The sequence below is a fragment of the Sciurus carolinensis genome, chromosome 3 (genome assembly GCF_902686445.1).
Source record: "Sciurus carolinensis chromosome 3, mSciCar1.2, whole genome shotgun sequence".
Classification (NCBI taxonomy): domain Eukaryota; kingdom Metazoa; phylum Chordata; class Mammalia; order Rodentia; family Sciuridae; genus Sciurus; species Sciurus carolinensis.
In genome coordinates this window covers 71,546,285-71,562,700 of record NC_062215.1, presented here as the reverse complement: position 1 = coordinate 71,562,700, position 16,416 = coordinate 71,546,285, and the positions used below count along the sequence as shown (strand labels likewise).

The following is a 16,416-nucleotide window of genomic DNA, read 5'->3' as shown; positions in this document are numbered from 1 at the left end:
TTTTCTTTATTCCAGGATTTCTCTTTTCACTTTCAAGTTGTGATGGGGATTCCAAACTCTGTTCTTTGGTTCTTCAAGCCAGTAAGACTATAGATGGCTTCTACCCAAGTTTTATATAACCTGTACCCAAGTTTTAGCTGTCTGCATAACACCAATTGGGCAATTCTTCTAATTTATTTGGTTCTATTTGTAGTTGTCCCTTGATAATCCTTACCAGTCACCATACTGTCCAATATGGCAGACACATAAAATCTATAGGGTGCATGATGTGTTATTCAGATAACTCCTCCAGACGGTCCCATGCAGTCCTGGTATCCATACCTTGCTGATCCTTTAAGAGTTCCTGTTGATTCTAGCTGCAGGTCGAACATCCCACAGTCTTTCACTGCTAGGAATTTCTGGAATAATGAGCTGCCTAAAGTTTAGCTCATGGCATCCTCATGGTCAACAGGAAGCTCCTGCATGCCCCACCAAATAATACAGGTGTAGTTCCCAGTTCTTGACTATTCTTTCTTCACCTTGCCCATCAAGATGGGCTCTGATCTCCAGAAGAAAGCAGCAACTTTAGTCTCTTTGTTAATGGAGGTCCTCGACTTGAAGGGAAGCAAGTCAAGATCTGGCAAGAATTCTTTCACCACGTCCCATTACAATAGCTTGGGCTAGGAGTGGGCAGTGGACTTCTGAAGCTCTGCTTAAGATAGGAAGTGGGATAGGTCTCATCTCTGGAAAACAGCTCCATCCCTACTGATAGTTCTTCTGGGGTCTCCTCACTCTCCCATTCCTTGTAAGTAGTGGAAATGAGCCATAGATTCATCTCCTCCATGAAGTTCCTCCTGAAGTCACCGTTCAAATTTCTCACCTTCCCCTATGCAGGCTGGAGGTGGCATGCTGGACTGGTTCTGCAATCTTTTAGTAAATTCTATAAGATTGTCTCTAGAATGCTGGATATTGACATCAATTTGTCCTTGGCTCTGGGGTCATAACCAAATTCAGAGACAAAGCAAAAGCTGCATTCCATATCTATCATGCATTTAACATACATTTAATAAGTTCCTGCTCAGGGTGGGGCCTTGGCCTAAGGGTTGGGGATCAGAAATGAAGAAAACATGTCTCTATCCTTGAAAAATTTACCCTTTATTTAGTGAGTGTGTTAGTCAGTTTTCCATTACTATAACAAAACACCTGAGATAATCAACTCGTAAGGGAGAAACATTTATTTAGGTTCACAATTTCAGAGGTTTCTGAAATCACTTGACCCTGTTGTTTTGGGCCAATGGTGAGGCAGAGCACATGATGGAAAGAGGTGTTCATTTCACGGCAGCCAAAAAGCAAAAAGAAAGAAAGGAAGGGTTCAGAGTCCCCAAATCCCTTTCAAGAGCACACCCCAAATGACCTCACTTCCTCCCACTAGGCCCCACCTTATAAAGGGTCCACCATCTCCCAATAGCACCACAGACTGGTGACCAAGCCTTTGGGAGAACTTACCCAAACCACGGCAGAGAGCATTAGAGAGCAAAGAAACCCACAATGGATCTGCTCACTTCCAGTGGGGGTACAATGAAGGAGTGGTCTTAATGCCCGCCCCCCGGGCATTAAGAGATAAGGCCTCAGGGCAGAGGGAGAAATAAATGTCTGAAATAACTGCAAAGTTGGGGAAAGGAGCAGATCAGGTTATACAAGAACCAGGGCAGACAAGGCTGAGGTCAGTGACCCAGGGGTGAGGGTATCATGGGCAGAGGGGGTGAATCAGAGACCTGAGGGTATCTGGGAGGGAGGACTGGGACCCTGATGAACCAGGAAGTGAGGTCTGAGGGAGTAGGACATGCAGCCCTGGGAACACGTCAGGGCTGGGGTGGGCTCCAGTGCTGGAGGAGTGACCTGACCATGAGACCTCACCCAGAGGTGCAGAAAGACCCTGTGCCCAGGCTCCTGTCTCTCCCCTCCCCCAGAACAAACATCCAGCCTGCCCTCTCAGTGGTCTGTGTCTTTCAGGGATGAGATTTACTGCCAGATCTGCAAGCAGCTCTCAGGAAACTCCAAAAAGAGCAGCATGGCCCGAGGCTGGATCCTGCTCAGCCTCTGCCTGGGCTGCTTCCCGCCCTCAGAGAGGTTCATGAAGGTGGGGAGGGCCCAGGGCAGGGTTGGGGAGGCAGGGGGTTACAGCAGGAGCATGAGTGGGCTCTGGGCCAGGAGCAGGTCAAGAAATCTGGGTCCAGGTCCAGGTTTTCCTGTACCTGCAGGCCAATGGGCAGCACTTCTCTGGTCCTCAGTTTCCTTGTCTATACCAGAAGGCACTGTACCTGGCTCCTTCCCTATCCAGGGACTAGAAGGCCATTTCCCTGTGGCTCAGGCACCAGGACAACTCTTCAAAATTAAAATGAGATGACAAATGATGTGAGTCTTAAAAAGACAGTTGTCCTGGGAGTGAGCCCCTACCGGAGACTGGCTGCAGCACCTATTTCTCCTCCTTAAAATTACAAATGGATGTGGTTGGCAGAAGCTTGCAAGTGTTAGAGGCCCCAGACTTCACTGTCTTAATATACCATTTGGTTTTGAGAAAAAAGTAATATGTGGAATGCAGACAGTTGAAACAAAAATCAAAGTCATTCTCATACCCAGAGGTAACTTCCATTAAATTTTCTTCTGGCCTTTGTGGTGTTACAGTGTCACACTTACAGTCAAACTGAAAACACTCACTTACTATGTGTCCCTGTGGGGACAACAGGAACCGTGGTCACCCTGGCCATTGGTCTGGTCACTTGAGCCACTCTGACACCAATAAACCCTTCCAGACACCTCCGTGGGACAAAAAGATTTTCAACACATATTTGTTGCTATTTTTGGCATGCATTTTGGACATAGACTCTCCTACATTTTTCTTTTAATTTTCTCCACTATTTTTTCTGCTTATACAAACTGCCAAACTCCTCAGATAGGTACCAATTTCTATTCCTTTTCATGATGGAGAGTGCCCATCTAAACACCTCTGAGTTTAATAACTTTAAAAATCTGCGTGGGTAAGAAGTAGAAATTGACCTGCCTTCTGAATGTCTCCTTCCTCCTCCTTTCTTCTCCCTCCAGTATCTGCTGAACTTCATTGGTCAAGGGCCCGCAGGCTATGGACCCTTCTGTGCTGAACGCCTGCGACGAACCTATGCCAATGGGGTGCGGGCGGAGCCTCCCACCTGGTTGGAGCTTCAGGTATGGGCTGGAAGGGCAAGAGATGGGCAGTGTGGGGTGGTGCAGCCCCCGTGGCTCCTGTGGCACAATTGTGGGGTGACTTTGTCCTTAGCATTCCTCCATCTCCTCCAGGGTTCCTTCATGGTCCCCGTGAGCCCCCATGGAGCTCAGCCTCTCCTAGCAGAGCCCAAGCTTCCAAGCTGCTCTCAGCCTCTCTAAATCCTCAATCTTTTTAAAAATGGCATTTGCTGGTGCATTATAACTATATATAATTGTGGGATCCATTGTGACATGTTCATAATGCACATAACATCACTTAATCAACTCCATTCCCCTTTCCCTCCCTGCCTTCCTCCCCTTGATCTGTTTGCTCTACTCTGCTGGTCTTCCTTGTTTTTTTCAATTAGTGCATGATAATTATACATAAAAGTGGATTCATTGTGGTGTAGTCATACGTGGACATAGCATGGTTTGGCTGATTTCATTCCCCTTTCCCTTCTTCCTCCCTGCCCCTCAGTCCCCTTCCTCTACTGTTCTTCCTTCTAATTTCATGAGATTTCTTTTTTATTCTTTTTCTGTTCTAGCTTCTCCGTTTTAGAGAGAATATTCAGCCCTTGACTTTCTTAGTCTGGTTTATTTCACTTAGCATGATGCTCTCCAGTTCCATTCATTTACCAGCAGATGCCATATTCATTCTTCTTTATGGTTGACAAAACGCCATTGTGTATATATACCATGTTTTCTTTATTTGCCCAACTGTTGACAGGCACCTAGGCTGGTTCTATAACCTGGCTATTGTGAATTACACTGCTACAAACATTCTCTTATGGCCTATTAGTTGAAGGGGGAAATATTTCTGACATAGTCATTAGCATTGCTTTGTGAATTGCTGCTAATTGTTTTGAGTTACTCCTCCCCAAGGCATTTGCACTTTCATGAAAGTCATGGTCATGTCAAGGTTGTCATCCTTGATGGCATTGCTGTTGGGAAAAAGTGCCCCCGCTACTTGTTTAGGCAGCCAGGACACCTGCAAGTTCTTGAGGTGTCCTCAGAAAGGATCACTCTGATGAGCCAGGATGGAGGCGACACCCCCAGCACTGGCTCCACCAGCATCTCTGGTCCTAGCCCATGCCTGGAAGGTGCTTTCCCATGTGATCCTGCAGTGCCCTATGCTGGGGCCTGTGGGTCACCTCCAGCCATACCTCCTCCCTGTTTTCACCTGACCTCCCAAGTCCACAGGCTCTCTCTCTCATGAGCCCTGTAACTGTAGGTAAACTTGTGGTAGCTGTGAATATTCAGTGCAGTACTGAATTCAGTAGGATACAAGAACCTGGAAATGTTCAGGAGGACTCACAGGCTTCTCATCTAGAAGTGGACCATTATGGCCTGCAGACTGTGCCCACAGGGCTACTGAGGCAAACTTGGAGAGGCCCACAAATCATCACATATCCAAGCAACATTGTTCTTGCCCCTGGTGGGAGCCATGAACCTAAATTTTGTTAATTCCATGCTGAGACATGGCCGACCCTGAGGCTTCTGAAGGTCCTGTTCTCAGGAACCCATAGGGATGGGCAGGCGGGGACACTTGGGAGAGAAGGGGGGTGGGGCAGAGTGATAGATGGACCTCCAGTCCAAGGCTCTGGGAGCTCCAGGACATCTGGGCCCAGGCCCCTCTCCAGGCCAGAGGGCCTGAGTCCTTATCTGTCCCCAGGCTGTCAAGTCCAAGAAGCACATCCCCATCCAAGTCATCATGGTGTCTGGGGAGAGCCTGGCCATCATGATTGATTCAGCCTCCACATCGGGGGAAATCTGCCTGCACATTGCCCAAAAGAAGGGCCTCAGAGATCACCTGGGCTTCTCCCTCCAGGTTGCTGTGTATGACAAGGTAAACACCAGCTGCCTCTCTGCGGCTGGCCTCCCTCACGTGCCTGGACCAGAGTGTCCTGAAGCTGGAGCTTTCACAACGTGCCAGCCCGGCTCCTGCCCCTCCAGCTCCCAGACACATTAATGGTGTGTACACACACACACACACACACACCGGGTAGCCACCCTCACTCCACACTCAGCCCAGCAGCTGCTCACCCTGTCACTTCCCTGCCACACCAGAGCACGCATGCCAGCATCCTGCTCCAGCTTGCCGTCACTACCCTGCAGCAGATAGCACACAGCCCACCTGAACCCCCATCACCACCCACCCAGGTGCCCTAACCCTCAGACTCAGACAAACACCAACCCATGTGTCATGGACCAAACACACCGGCATCAATCTCTGCTTCCCTTGGGAGGGCCCAGCAGAGAGATGTGACCAATGGACAGGCCATATCATCCATAGAGAAGTCCTTCAGGTGTCCAAGTGGACTTAGCAGTGTCCACTCAGCCCACACTGGGCTCTGAGAGTTCTGATCCCTGTCTTCCACATGCTTGTGCTGAGGGTGGGTGTCCTTGTGGGGCAAGGCACACAACAGCTGCTAACCCCTGCTGCCCCCAATTCTGTCCTCAGTTCTGGTCCCTGGGCAACGGACGTGACCACGTGATGGATGCTGTGGCCCGGTGTGAGCAACTGGCCCAGGAGAAGGGTGAAAGCCAGCGCCATTCACCCTGGCGCATCTACTTCCGGAAGGAATTCTTCACCCCCTGGCATGACTCCCGGGAGGACCCTGTCAGCACTGAGCTCATTTACCGGCAAGTCCTTCACGGAGTCTGGTCTGGCGAGTACAGCTTTGAGAAGGTGAGGGTACCTGAGAGAGAACCACATTCCAGGGCTGGCCCAGGTCGAGGTCATCAGAAGATGCTCCACAAAGGAGGCCCCCAGCTGGGGTCAGAGGCAGTGTAGAATGTGGTGGGCAGGAGGCAGAGGGCAAAGGCATGAGAAGTTGGTCACAGGGCAGCAAGTCCTGGAGCCTCCACTGGATACAGATGTCCCTATCCTGGTCTCCATTTTCTCCTCCCTTGGGTCACAGGTTTGCTCAAGCACCTTTAGGCCCCAGGTCTGCCTGACCTCTGGCAGCCACTATTTATGGAGTTGCAGGACTTAATGGTCAAGAACGTGACCTTAGAGCTCAGGTGGCTAAGTTCAAGTCCCATTCTACATCTCCTAGACAGTGTGAACTTGGGAAGTCCTGTCACCTCCCCAAGCCTTGGGTCCACATCTGGAGTATGCAGAGTGCTGAGAACTCTTTGCATAGGGTAGTCATGATGACTTAGGGTGATGGAGGATGACGGTGTGGCTGAAGTTACCGGGGCAGCAGAGCAAACTTCCCTGTGTCAAATCAAGAGAACAGAGGCAGGCACAGAGTCTTGGAGTCCTGTCTTGAAGGGTCATGATCAGGAACAGCCAGTTCTACAAGATTTTGGTTTCCCAGATAGAAGGACTACTTGGATCCCTGCCATGCTGGCCATGCAAGTGCCTCACACAGGATCTTAACCTGTCTGAGTCTTTGCAGAAGCCCTGCAGGGACAGCCTCCGGTGGCAAGGGAGGATGCTAGCTAAGACAGGGAAAGGACCCTGTCTACTTGCACTTCCACTCAGAGTAGCAATTTTGGAGTTCCACTTAGGAATTCCAAGAAGGGCCCCTTGTCTTTAGGCAGAGGGCCTACGGGGTTAATGCCATGGCCACTGGGATTACCTGCTGCCAACAGGAGCAGTTGAGGACCAGATGGGGCATGGCAAGGGTTCCACAGGCTGGTCCTGCCTAGAGGACCAGGCAGGACTAGGTGGCTGCTCCCACTCTGGTCCTGTCTCAGCTGCTGGTTAACTACACTGTGCTGAGGCAAGAGCTGGCCTTGGGGTGGGTGCATCAAGGGGGAAGGTGGGCTTGCTAACCTCCCCTCCCCTCTGTGTCTAACCCCTGGCTATGCAGGAGGAAGAGCTAGTGGAGTTGCTGGCCCAGCACTGCTATGTGCAGCTTGGTGCCTCAGTGAGGAGTGAGGCTATCCAGGAGCTGCTGCCCAGCTGTGTCCCCTCCAAGCTGTACAAGACCAAGACCCCAGAGAAGTGGGCTAGCCTCGTCACTGCTGCCCACACCAAGGTCAGCCTGCATGCAGCCTGAGTAGTCCACTCCTGAACTTGCCTCAGGGTGGGTGGTGGCAGGGGAATCTAGGGGCACCAAGGTAATGGATTCCCTCCCCATGACCTCCAACCCACGGCCAAACAGGAAGTTTAAACCTGATAGTTAAGCATAGTCTATATGCGATGTTTAAACCAGCCCACACAGTTCTATTCCTTAGCACAGGTCCCTGCTACCCACCCTCCTCCTTTCAAGTTGTCATCTTGGTCCAGGCCTGATGTGTATTGCAGTGCCCATCTTGGCCCTGGCCTGTTGGCACAAGAGAGCATCCACAGCTGACAGCTGACTATGACATTGCCTTAGCTCAAGGCCTGTCCTCAGCTCCCCCCATCTTCCTGCCCCTAGGCACACGAGAACTCTTAGGTCAGAGTGTATGGACATTGTAAATACTGGATACACATTGCATATGGCCAAGTCAGGTATGATATACCCATTTACATTCCCAAAGCCAGCATACAAATATTACCCAGCCACTTTTTAAAGTAGGAACAAGAGAAATAATATTTGATCCAACAAACAGTGAAAAGAAAGGTCAGTAGGACCTCAGAGCCAGTTATGGACACAGAGCAATAAGATGGGAAGAGGACAGAGTGTAGGAGGGGAAGAGGCATGCTAGAGGAGGAAGGAACTAGAAGGGAAGATGGAGATGGAAATCTCTGCAAGAGGCCCCCAAGTATTCAGAAGTCTAGAAAGAAAAAGTGCCCAGGACCTACATACACAGCAAGGTAATCCTCATGCATGAAGCAGGACACAGATCCACACATAAGAGCAAGCCCAAGCTGGGGCCCTGGGCACCTGGGCATGTGTGCATGCCCAGCCTATGCTGAGACCTGCTTTCACCCCAAATGGGCTGGCAGTAACCTCACTCTACAGCCTCTGATATCCTGGTACTAACAAGGGGAAGGCCTCTCACCCTTCCCAAGACCACCTCCTGAAGGGCTTTCCCCCAGAGGGTCCAATAGAGTTGGGTCAACCCTCACCTCCAGTATCCCATACCAGGCACTGGCTTCATTTTAGGTAGAGGTTTTGCAGAATGACCCATCAAATAATCACCTTAGCCGGGCACAGTGGCACACACCTGTAATCCCAGTGGCTCAGGAGGCTAAGACAGGAGGATCATGAGTTCAAAGCCAGCCTCAGCAACAGAGAGGCACTAAGCAACTCTGTGAGACCCTGTCTCTAAATAAAATATAAAATAGGGTTGGAGGTGTGGCTCAGTGGTTGAGTGCCCCTGAGTTTAATCCCTGGTTACCCTTCCCTGCAAAAAATTAATCACCTTAGTTCTGGGGGAGGGTTCAGCTAGGGGAGGCAAGGTGATGGAGATGAGGACTGTGATCCCCACAGGCCCCTTACACCCAGACTCGAGCCACGACGCTGGCTGTGCAGGAGCAAGTAGTGGACGCTGCCCGCCTGAAGTGGCCACTACTCTTCTCCCGGCTCTTTGAAGTCACCACATTCTCTGGTAACAGTACCTGATGGGATGGAGATGGGTTGGACATCCTAGGGGCAAGCATGGCCTTCAGTCTGCGGTCTTCTCTGGTTAGGACCCCGCCTCCCCAAGACTCAGCTGATCTTGGCCATTAACTGGAAGGGGCTGTACTTCCTGGACCAGCAGGAGAAGACACTACTAGAACTCTCCTTCCCAGAGATCATGGGCCTGATCACCAACAGGTAGGAGCCCCCAAGGAAAGAGGTCCTGAAATCTGTCTGTTCCCAACCTGAGTCCTTCAGTTGGATGCCTGGGGGGCTCTGGAAAGACAGAGGGGCGAGGGCAGTGTGTGGTCACTGGGAACTGTAGTGGATGGATAGTGATCAACATGTCCAGTGACCACTGGATTTGGGAGCCCACCCCCATATCAAGCCACACTGCTGGCTACGTTCTCCATCTATGCGTTAGCATTGCCCTCTCTGCCTCTCAGACCCGCCTGGAAAGATCACATGGCGTGCGATCTTTCTGGAAAGCATTCATGTAGCAGGCTCTCTCCCTTTCCATGGGAGAAAACTGGTCACAGAGACTACAGGTCATCTCAGGGAGGAGCGAGGGATGGGACTTAAGCAGGGCACCGGGCAATGCTGGGGGCTTCCTCCAAACCCCATCCCATGGCTCTCATCTACCGGGAACTCCTCCAAGCCCTTCAGGAAGTCCCACCCCTGTCATGCCCCTTAGTTAAAGTACCGCAGTGTGGCATGACCATTATAACCATGGCCAGTGGGCTGCCCCAGGTCCCAGGGCACCACTCTCCAAGGCTGACTAGGCGCTTTCCTGGAGGCCATGAAGTCCTCACAGCACCACCTATTCCCCATTTGAGTAAAGTGAGGTTCACAGAGGTTGAGTAGCTTGCCAGGGTCCCACAGAGCTGGTGCCTCACTTCAGCACTAACAATCTTGGTGGTGTCCCTGCCCACTGGTCACTTGATGACCTGCCTAGAGCCAACCCCACACAGCCTCTGAGACCTGAAGGGCCCTGAGCTCTGCCAGCCACTTGCTTGCCATCCACAGTGGTGTCTGGGACTTGGGCCAACCTGGGCTCCAAACCCATCCCTGCCAATGGCCCTAGGGAAGCCACTGCTTCCTCATCTGTAACCCTGGAGGGTTACCTCCTCTAGGTTGTCGAGGGGGCTGAAACAGGGAGAAGTCCTCTGGTCACAATGTACCCTTTGTCCCCTCAGGGAGGCCAAGGGCAGGCAGAGACTGCTGCTGTCCACACTGCATGAGGAGTACGAGTTCATGTCCCCCAGCAGCGTGGCCATTGCTGAGCTGGTGGCCCTGTTTCTGGAGGGCCTGAAGGAGAGGTCCGTGTTCGCCATGGCCCTGCAGGACAGGAAGGCCACAGGTGCCCATGGTGGGGGGAGGCGCAGTGAGGGGCCACTCATGGGGCCAATGGGAAGGCGGCTCACCCATCTCCACGTCACAGCAGCCACGAGGCACAGAGCAAGGCTTGGGAACACAAACAGAGGGAAGGAGGGAGGGTCCCAAAGTTTGGGGAGTGGGCAGTTTTGAGCAAACTCTGCCTTTTCTCAGCCTCTGTTTCCTCTTTCACAAGCTGAGGGAGATAAAGAAGGTGGCCTCAAATCCTCTAAGGTGGGCCTTGTGTGCAGAAGCACTGGCCAGGCTGGCCACAGTCACTTCATTATCCTATTTTACAGCACAGAATTGGAAGCTCAGAGAGGGAGGTATCTCACCCAGGGTCACACAGTTCAGGAAGGTGAGAGTCTAGTTCTTAGCCACAGTTTTTCTGCAAGCAAGCACCCCAGAGATAGCTGCGCTGTGGCCTGTGGGCAAGGCAGGGGTGTGACAAGGTCCCAGGACCTCTGCCCAGTCCATACTGGTCAGCCAGGCATTCATAAGCAATGCAGTGGTGCACGTAGTGCTGGGGCTTCAGAAGGGGGGCTCTCTGGGATATAGGGGAAGGGCTGTGCATGCCAGTGGGAAACATCCCAAATGTGTTACCCTGTTGCTCCTTTTGTCCCTGTGTGTGTGTGACCTGGACCTGCAGATGATGTCGCCCTCCTACCCTTCAAGAAGGGGGACTTGATAATCCTGACCAAGAAGCAGGCCTTGCTAACCTCTGAGAACTGGACCCTGGGCCAGAATGACAGGACTGGCAAGACAGGGCTGGTGCCCACAGCCTGCCTCTACACCATCCCAACCCTCGTCAAGCCCTCGTCCCAGCTGCTGGTGGGTCACATCTGCTCAGCTGAGACACGGCAGACACAGCCCAGAGATGTCTGACTGGGGGCCTCCCTCAGTTGCCCACACCCTCACAGAGGTCCAGGAGGGCCACCTGGGCACCAGGGCAACTCTACTGGCCCTTTTCATCCCCAGGGGTGATTATAAAGCTGGCACAGTATTTAGGCAAACACAGAACAGCAGTTGGCACTTAGTAGGTGCTCAATAAATGAGTGCTTCCTCACTGTCTCCTACCATGGGTGTGTCCTGGGGACAAACTTGTCCTTCCCCAGCCTCATTTAAACTGTAACCCCAGAGTATCCAGGTCTTCCTCTGCCCCCAAATTCACCCTACCTCAACCCCTAAAAGGAGCCTAGCAGGAAGCCAGGAGCAGGCAGGCATTCTAGCACACATGCACCAAAAACCAAGCATGTGCCCTGTGCTGGCAATACAGAATTGAACTCAACACCCTCAGGGAGGCTGCAGACTTTGGGGCAAATGACAAACTGATGGCAAATATACATATGCTACCAAGAAGCAGCACTGGTTGTTATGGGAACAGATAATGGGGTGGAGGGGTGTCCTGTCTGGGGAGGCATTCCCCAAGGGAGTGATGTTTGTGTGGAGGCCTGCAATGGGGGTGGACCAGGCCAGCAGGACCAGAGTGAGGGATGCCCCTAAGGAGAAGTACCCTAGAAAAGGCCAGGGAATCTGAGAGAACCCGAGTGGCACACCCTGAGAGCAGGATGGGCTGGGCTCCACACCAATGGCAGTAATCCTCCTGTGGGGATAAACATCAGGCTCAGAGAGGTTGAGTCATGGTGCTGGGGTCCCAAAGCAAGTGAAGCAAAAGGATAGGCCAGATCCAACCATCTCTAGGGTCTGACCCCCACCCCCAAGTCAATGAGGCAACCAAGCCAGGAGGAGATTATGGGAAGGGCTTCATGGGCAGTGTCTTCTGGATGCCCACAGCCCTGTACCCTCTACAGAGTTTGCTGGCTATGTCACCAGAGAAGCGGAAGCTGGCAGCCCAGGAAAAGCTGCTCTCAGAGCCACTACCTGAGGAGCAGCCCAAGGAGAAGCTGCACACTCTGGAGGGGTTCTCCTATGAGTTCTTCAGGTATCCACCTGCCTGGCCTCCCCAGGCCAGGGGGACGCCATGAGGGGCTCATGGCAGGGAGGGGACCCCCAGCCCTCCTACAGCCACCCTGGGAGGTTGGATGAGGACAGAGGAGAAGCCCTGGGCAGAAAAGGCTTCAAGGCGTGCCCTCACTCTAGCCTTCATCCCTGACAGGGCCCCAGAAAAGGAGACAGTCAGCAAAGCCGTGCTGTCCCCGACCCGCACCCGGGGCCACCTGTGGGCCTACTCGCCTGAACCACTGCGGCAGCCCCTGCTCAAGCGTGTGCATGACAGAGCCGACCTGCGGGATGCCGCCTGCCAGATATTCCATGATATCCTTCCCCAGCCAGCCTGCCCTCTCCACATGCCAACTTCATGAGCCCAGACACCTGTGTCCCCTCCTGGCCCTATGTGGGAGGCTGGACATCACCTCACAGCACAAGAAGAGCCAAAATACACATCCCTGAAGGGATGCTTAGGACTCAGTGTGGGGCCAGGGTCAGGGGTCAATAGCTAGCCCTGGTCAGGGGGTTGGCTTAGGGCTAACCCCCAGGGCTATTCTCCTTGACCCCTGCACCCATCCTCAAGTACATGGGCGACTACCCCTCTCGGCAGGCCTGGCCCACACTGGAGCTCACAGATCAGATCTTCTCACTGGCGCTGCAGGACTCAGCTCTGCAAGACGAGGTCTATTGCCAGATTCTGAAGCAGCTGACGCAAAACTCCAACAGGTCTGCCAGGGATGGCAGGGTGGAAGGTGCTGGCTCCCCTAGTCTTCATCCCAGCTTCCTAGACCCCAGGTCTGCTCTATAGTGTCCTGAGGATGGTCAGCACAGGAGAGAACAGTCCCACCTTATACCCTTTCTCTATGTGACCTGAACTGACCATGGCCTCTCCGAACCTCACTGTCCACAAAATGGGCACAATGGTACCCCTTCCATCTCCAGGCTATGAAAGGCCTATGAAAACAGGCAGTAGGCTGGCACAATGTAGGCTTGCTGGTGTCCCCCTGAATCCTCCCCGGCCAGGCCCCCAGGTCTCCAGGCCCAGGCAGGTCTCACGTTTCTGCTACCCAAGCTGCTGCCTGGCCTGACCTGGGACCCAGGAGGGAGCCCTTCCTGCTGATGGGCACCACCCCCCAGGTACAGCGAGGAGCGGGGTTGGCAGCTGTTGTGGCTCTGCACGGGCCTCTTCCCACCCGGCAAGGCACTGCTACCCCATGCCCAGAAGTTCATAGACACTCGGAGGAAGAAGCTGCTGGCCCCCGATTGCAGTCGCCGCATCCAAAAGGTCCTGAGGTAAGCCAGCTGCCCCTACACCCCCAGAGCATCAGCCTTGGGCCAGCTGAGCCAGGGTGCAGAGGGACCTGGCCCAGCCCTCCAGAAGCACAGTCAGCAGAGAGACCCATCAGCAGGGTGGACCCAGTATTCTCTTCGAAAGCTGGTGTCAGCCTGGACAAACAGGACCAGGCCCCAAACCAATGGAAAGGAGGTAGAGGGTGAGGCCCAGAAAGGCCAGTGAGGTCTGGGCAGTCAGGGCCCCTGGCAGGCTGTCGTAGCCGTCTTGTCTGTAGCTTACCTGCTCCTCCACTACCCACTTAGGCACAGAAAAACTCTGGCCAGAGGGTGACCCAGATGTTCCAACCCAGCCCAGGGTGGCTGAAATCAAAGACCCCTCCCTTCCTCATTCTTCCCATAGTCAGAAGTTCTTCCTAGGCTGTCCTGGTCCTCCTGCACACCACCTGCCTCCACTTGGCTTGGCCTCCTGTGGCCATGAGTGGGGGAGTTGACTGTGTAAGTGGCCACATGTCAATGACAGCTGCTGTCATGGAGGGAGGTGGGCACTCTCAGAGAGGCCCTGCTAGGGTCCTCAGCCCCTACCTGATACACTTTTGAGTGAGAATAAGAACACATCTGGCCCTGCCCACATTGCCTACACCAGGAGCTCCTGGCACTGGCTCCTCTTCATGTGTGTCCCTGGCCTTCCAGTGTCCATCTGGGAGGTGAGACCAGGTCTATTTCCATCATGGCCTCCTCTGAAGCCATGTAGGTATAGCCCCTAGGACTGAGGAACCCCCACCCCCACAGAAGTCACCACAGGGGTTGTTTCTGGCACCTGGCTTAGGGTCCAAGTGAAGGCTGGTGGCTGGGGCAGGGGCAGTGTGGGCATGGGGGCAGCATCTGCAGAGTGCACTGTCTCTCTCAGGACAGGACCTCGGAAGCAGCCCCCACATCAGGTAGAGGTCGAGGCTGCAGAGCAGAATGTCTCCCAGATATGCCACAAGATCTACTTCCCCAATGACACTAATGAGGTTAGTCACCGACCCTGGTGCCACAGCAAGTCTCAGGCTTCATGAGACTGTGGGGCACCCTCACCACCGACCCAGTGTGCTCTTTGACCACTCAAGCTGAACCCTATTCAGTCTCAAGCAGATGGTCTCACCTTTGCCCCCTGCCCGGGTTGCAGGCCCCACTGGGTGTGGAACACAGGGGAGCAGAGTCCCAGGGGAACAGTCACAGGGGTAAGGGGCCGTGGGGGAGGCTGCTGGTGCAACTTTAAGTCCCAAAAGAATAAGCTGGGAATACTAGGTCAAGGTTGCAAGAGATTGGAGACCAGAAGTGTGAGCAGCAAGTTTGAGGCCCAAGACTTAGGGTCCCTAATGGGGATTCTGACCATCCCGGGGCAATGGTGAGCAGGTGCCAGCACTGGATGTGCCTTGTGGACAGAGCCCACCATGGTGGCTATGGAGAATGAGGGCAGCTGGGAGTCCATCAAGACCCAACTGTGACAAAGAGGGCCTTGCCAAGAGACCACAGAGGGAGCTGAGCAGCCCGGGTAGATGGTGCCGCCTTCACCCCTCCCCAAGGGCATGTTGGCTTTTATGGCCTTGGGGACAGCTGAGTCCCTTTAATGGAAACTTCCCACGGTCAGACTGCAGGACTCTCAAAGCAAGTTCAAAGGTTGGGCCTCCTGGGTCCCTGGACAGTGAGTGCTGTGACTAAGCAATGTGACCATCCAGCCCACTGTCTGAAAGGGAGGCCTGCCCCTCTCAGCACAGAGCACGCCCAGCCTGAGTTTTATGAAGGAGCAAAAGCACCAGGCCATGAAGGTCATCTCAGGCTGGGTCTTGCCTGAGATAGCTGCTTGGGGAGGCTTCTTGTGGGCCTGGGGCCCTCACCTGCTGTCTCTCTGCCCAGATGCTGGAGGTGGGCGCCAACACTCGAGTGCGAGACTTGTGTGAGGGCATCGCCACCAGGCTACAGCTGGCCTCCTGGGAGGGCTGCAGCCTCTTCATCAAGATCTCAGACAAGGTGTGCTGGCCCGGCAGGTCAAAGGACGGCAGGCAAGGGTCTCATGTGGCAGGGTAGACTTCAGCCTCCCAGCACAGTTGTGCTGGGCCAGGCCTGTCACTGCACAGCTGGGGCTGACAGGATGAAAGAGGGTGGGGTCTTGGAGCTAAAACCCTGGCCCCACACACCCCTGGTCACAGGCAGCCTGACTCCAACTCCAAGAGTGTACCCAGCTTATCAGGCCAGAGTAGATGGCCACTGGATCCCAGCTTCACAGGGTCTCTCTGGAAGCCACACTTCCCGCCTGTCCTCTGTCCCTTTCCAACCCCAGGTCATCAGCCAGAAAGAAGGAGATTTCTTTTTTGACTCCTTGAGGCAGGTGTCTGACTGGGTAAAGAAGAACAAGCCCCAGAAAGAAGGTGAGGGGTCTCTGTGGAGGTGGGCTGGTTCGGATAGAGGGGGAAGGGTTGGGATTATCTGCCTTTCTGGCTCTTCTCCATGTCCCTGTGGTCATTCCTTCATTCACTCATCCCCTATGAGTCCCTGGACATACATGGCTGTAGTGCATAGGGCCCAACCCCAAGGGGGGTCCAGGAACATTCCTGGAGGAGGTAACCCCCACACTATGTTTGAAAGATGAGGAAGAATTGGGGGTCAGGGAGGAAAAATCATGAAAACTTTCCAAGTAAAGGTGGCAGCAGGAGAAAAGTGGGGGAGGGTGTGCTGTGGCAGAGAACAGGGGGATGCACAGCAATATTTGGGCCATGGAAGTAAGCTGTGGAACCTGCTGGAACAAGCTTGGTGCCCACTGCTGCCCCTCGCCCAGGGGCCCCCGTGACACTCCCCTACCAGGTGTACTTCATGCGGAAGTTGTGGCTCAGCGTGGCTCCGGGAAAGGACGTGAATGCAGACACCATACTCCACTACCATCAGGTACCTGGCAGGCTTCCCCAACCCTGTGGCCAGTGGTTCCACTCCCAGTCCATCCCACATCCTCCCTGAGCATTGGGGAGGCAGAGGCCAGGGCAGGGACTGCTTTGCCCCAGGGCACCAGTCAATGTCCCATGAGGTGGGCAGGTCAAGCCCATGA

At 53.8% G+C, this 16,416-nt stretch overlaps 1 protein-coding gene across 2 annotated transcripts in view; it reads left to right on the top strand.

The window, feature by feature from the left end:
• Myo7b (myosin VIIB) overlaps positions 1 to 16,416 on the top strand; it is a 65,791-nt gene that overhangs the window by 47,269 nt on the left and 2,106 nt on the right. For both annotated transcript variants that reach the window (XM_047547331.1, XM_047547330.1), the window contains 17 exons: positions 1,993 to 2,119; positions 3,082 to 3,201; positions 4,892 to 5,065; positions 5,681 to 5,908; positions 7,041 to 7,208; positions 8,592 to 8,709; positions 8,792 to 8,918; positions 9,917 to 10,080; positions 10,744 to 10,925; positions 11,906 to 12,036; positions 12,211 to 12,368; positions 12,614 to 12,767; positions 13,179 to 13,334; positions 14,242 to 14,347; positions 15,234 to 15,347; positions 15,658 to 15,745; positions 16,153 to 16,259. In XM_047547331.1, the coding sequence (XP_047403287.1) occupies positions 1,993 to 2,119; positions 3,082 to 3,201; positions 4,892 to 5,065; positions 5,681 to 5,908; positions 7,041 to 7,208; positions 8,592 to 8,709; positions 8,792 to 8,918; positions 9,917 to 10,080; positions 10,744 to 10,925; positions 11,906 to 12,036; positions 12,211 to 12,368; positions 12,614 to 12,767; positions 13,179 to 13,334; positions 14,242 to 14,347; positions 15,234 to 15,347; positions 15,658 to 15,745; positions 16,153 to 16,259 (2,422 nt within the window). The remainder of the gene's footprint in view (positions 1 to 1,992; positions 2,120 to 3,081; positions 3,202 to 4,891; positions 5,066 to 5,680; positions 5,909 to 7,040; positions 7,209 to 8,591; positions 8,710 to 8,791; positions 8,919 to 9,916; positions 10,081 to 10,743; positions 10,926 to 11,905; positions 12,037 to 12,210; positions 12,369 to 12,613; positions 12,768 to 13,178; positions 13,335 to 14,241; positions 14,348 to 15,233; positions 15,348 to 15,657; positions 15,746 to 16,152; positions 16,260 to 16,416) is intronic.